Here is a 2,998-nt window from a genome sequence, read left to right on the forward strand (position 1 = left end):
AAAACTTTAAAATTTTTCCTTTTAATAATTAATTATATATATATATATATATATATGATTTCTTTGTAAGCTTTAAAGGCCAGTTACATCACCACTGAAAAATGGGTATATAATGCATTTCATTGTAAACTTTAAAAGCCAGTTACATCATCCATCAAATTTTCTAAATCTACCATAAACATAACTGTGCTCCTGTCAATCAAATTTTTTAAATCCCATTTTCATTTTCAAATATACATGTCTCCATTTTCATTTTCAAATATACATGTCTTCATTTAGACTAACAATTCTAAATGTAAGAAAGTTCATTAGAAACAGATTGATTGCTCTGCCGGTATCAACAAAAAATTATGTATGGATCTACCTCTTGGGGGCCAACAACTCTTTAAAATTTGACACAAAACCCTTGTATACTATACACAGTATAATATACACAGCTTGAGTAACAAGCTACAAACCATCTAAGTACAAGAACGACGTGATAATAATGCCGTGAAACAGTTTAGTTACTTCATAACATAAATATATATACAGACAAAACTATCGATACACAACTTCTCAATCTCTGGACAGAAACGGTTCTAGAAAAGCCAGATCCTGCTTGCTGGCTGGGCTCATTGAAACTACTGGTCATGCGAGCAGAGGAAACTTTGCCACGCTCTTCATCTGAACAAGGACGAAGATCAGTAACAGTGGAAGCCTGAGACAATCTTTTGCTGGCACACAAATCCTGGTTCCCCTTCAGGTCCAATTTGTTCCCAAGCCTTTTCACAAAATCAACAGAGAATGGTACCTCTCCACTCAGAAAATTTGCACTCAAATTCATCTGAAACAAAAACTGCAGTTCTCCCAAATCTGAAGGAATGGACCCATTGAGCCTGTTATTATCCAGTGCCAGAGCACTCAGATTGCTGAGACTGGACAAAGATTTGGGTATACAGCCCTCAAATCCCGCAGAAGAAAGACTCAGCTCAGATAATCTGGGCAGAGATCCTAAAAATTCTGGCAAAGCAGAGTTCATGGGATTGGATTCAACCATTAAGTATTGAAGATTTTTCAAGGACTTCAAGGTATCAGGCAGGGGGCCATTAAAGTGGTTTCTGCTTAGAGCTAAAAGAGACAAGTTCTGCAACTTCCCAAGCACTGGAGGGATTCTTCCAGAAAGATTATTGGAGCTCAAATCTATTTTCTGCAGCAGCAACAAGTTCCCAATAGATGGAGGCAGAGGCCCCTGCAACTTATTTTCACTGAGGTCAAGAATGGAGAGACTTTTAAGGCCTCCAAACTCATCCGGAATTGTTCCAGTCAGCTTGTTGTAACTGAGATCCAAGTGTTGTAATTTTTCCAGCTTTCCAAGCTCTGGTGGGATATTGCCATTCAGGCCATTCTGAGACAAACTCAGAACTTTCAATTTAGTCAGGCCTGCAAACTCTCTGGGTATTGAGCCAAACAGAGCACTGTTGGATTTGAATACTAACACTTCCAGAGATGGGGATAATTTAACAATCTCAGGAGGGATTGTGGCATAGGATACCTGGAAGCAGTTGAAGATGAAAAGGCTCTTGAGGCACCGGAGTTTGAAAATAGAAGAAGAGAATCTGGGAAGAGAATTCTGTCTGCAACTCTCTGTGCTGTCCAGACCAATGTGCAGCTTTGTTACATGGAGAAGGCCATCAGGACTTGCTTCACACCCAATTCCAGGCCATGGATCATCTGTGCAGGGATGCTGGTGAGTTGATCTCCAGGTTGGATCATCCAAAATGGCTTCCATTACATCAAACAATCCTGCAATCTCTTCTTCATCCATGGAACTGTTGTTGAACCCACCAACTTCAGCAGCATATAGATTTAGTGACAAAATCAAAGCTGTGGTGTAACAAAACAGGAGGAATTTTTGGACCTGCAAGAAGAAATTTGGGGCAGGAAACATTCTGCAGAAAAGCATGAGAGAGGTTAGCAAATTGAAAATTCAGAGCTGCCTGAGACAAATTGAAAACCCAAGCTCTTGGAATTGTCACAGCGCGCAAAATAATCTATGGGAACTTGGAAGGACGTAATATACGGAGATTTTTTATGTGGAGCAGGAACAGGTGTACAGTGAATTACAGTGTAACGTGTCTGTGGTGAAAATCTGACTACGAAAATCGTATCCTGCGGATTGTGAAATTTAATAGGGAGCTCAGGTGTACGCCAGCATTTGAATGGTAGCCCAGTCCGGCGGGCTACGGAGTCAGGACATGACCGAGAGGCCACATGAGCCAGACTTGACCATTCAAAAATGCTGTCGTAAGCAAATCATTGTTAGCTTTTATAAATTCTATGGAAAGTAAGCAGTAGCCTAACCAAACTGCTTTTTTCCTAGAAAGTTATAGAAATTCTAGTCATATTTTGTGAAAATCTGACAAGGATTTTTGTAAATCTAAGTTATAGTTGTGAATCTTCAAAATTTTAGGTACTTTAAATTTTTTTTTTGAAATTTTTTTGCCCAGATTCTGGTCACTTTTGGCCGGGCAATTCCTCCGTCTCCGTAGACGACTCCAAAAAGTAATGGTAGGATCATGGGATGCAGCAGGGGATGCATTAATTTTTGGCGTAGTCTAACGATTATGTTTTTTTGCCCTGAAAGTTATGGAAATTCCAGTGATATTTTGAAAATTTTTGGTAGGGATTTTTGTAAATCCAAGTAAAAGTTGTCAAACTTCATAATTTTAGGTGCCCTAGAAGTTTTTGATGGCGCTAAATCAATTTCCACCATCAAAAACATGATTCAAAAACTGCGTCTACAAATTTTTTGAATTTTTTTTGCGGCCACTTTTGGCCGTCCGGGCAATTCTTCCGCCTCAGTGGACGACTCCTTAATTTTTATTGGAGTTGTCTATCAAGTTGGCAAATTGAGACCCAAAAGGGGTAGGAATCAGATCATTTTTTCTCCAAAAATTCGGATGGTAGGAGTGTTTGAATCTTGTAGGATGGAAATGAATTCAACACTGTCAAAAAC

The 2,998-nt window shown here is 39.2% G+C and overlaps 1 protein-coding gene across 1 annotated transcript; it reads right to left on the reverse strand.

Annotated features, from left to right (window-relative positions):
- Positions 1-229: 229 nt before the first annotated feature.
- LOC149235364 (uncharacterized) lies at positions 230-2,018 on the reverse strand. Its single transcript, XM_089461369.1, has one exon. It carries the CDS (start codon positions 1,943-1,945, stop codon positions 512-514), a length of 1,434 nt encoding a protein of 477 aa, XP_089317495.1. The 5' UTR covers positions 1,946-2,018; the 3' UTR covers positions 230-511.
- Positions 2,019-2,998: the final 980 nt, after the last annotated feature.

Source organism: Pinus tabuliformis, chromosome 8 (assembly GCF_031772625.1).
Source record: "Pinus tabuliformis cultivar Carrire ecotype Pingquan chromosome 8, CPIR1, whole genome shotgun sequence".
NCBI lineage: Eukaryota > Viridiplantae > Streptophyta > Pinopsida > Pinales > Pinaceae > Pinus > Pinus tabuliformis.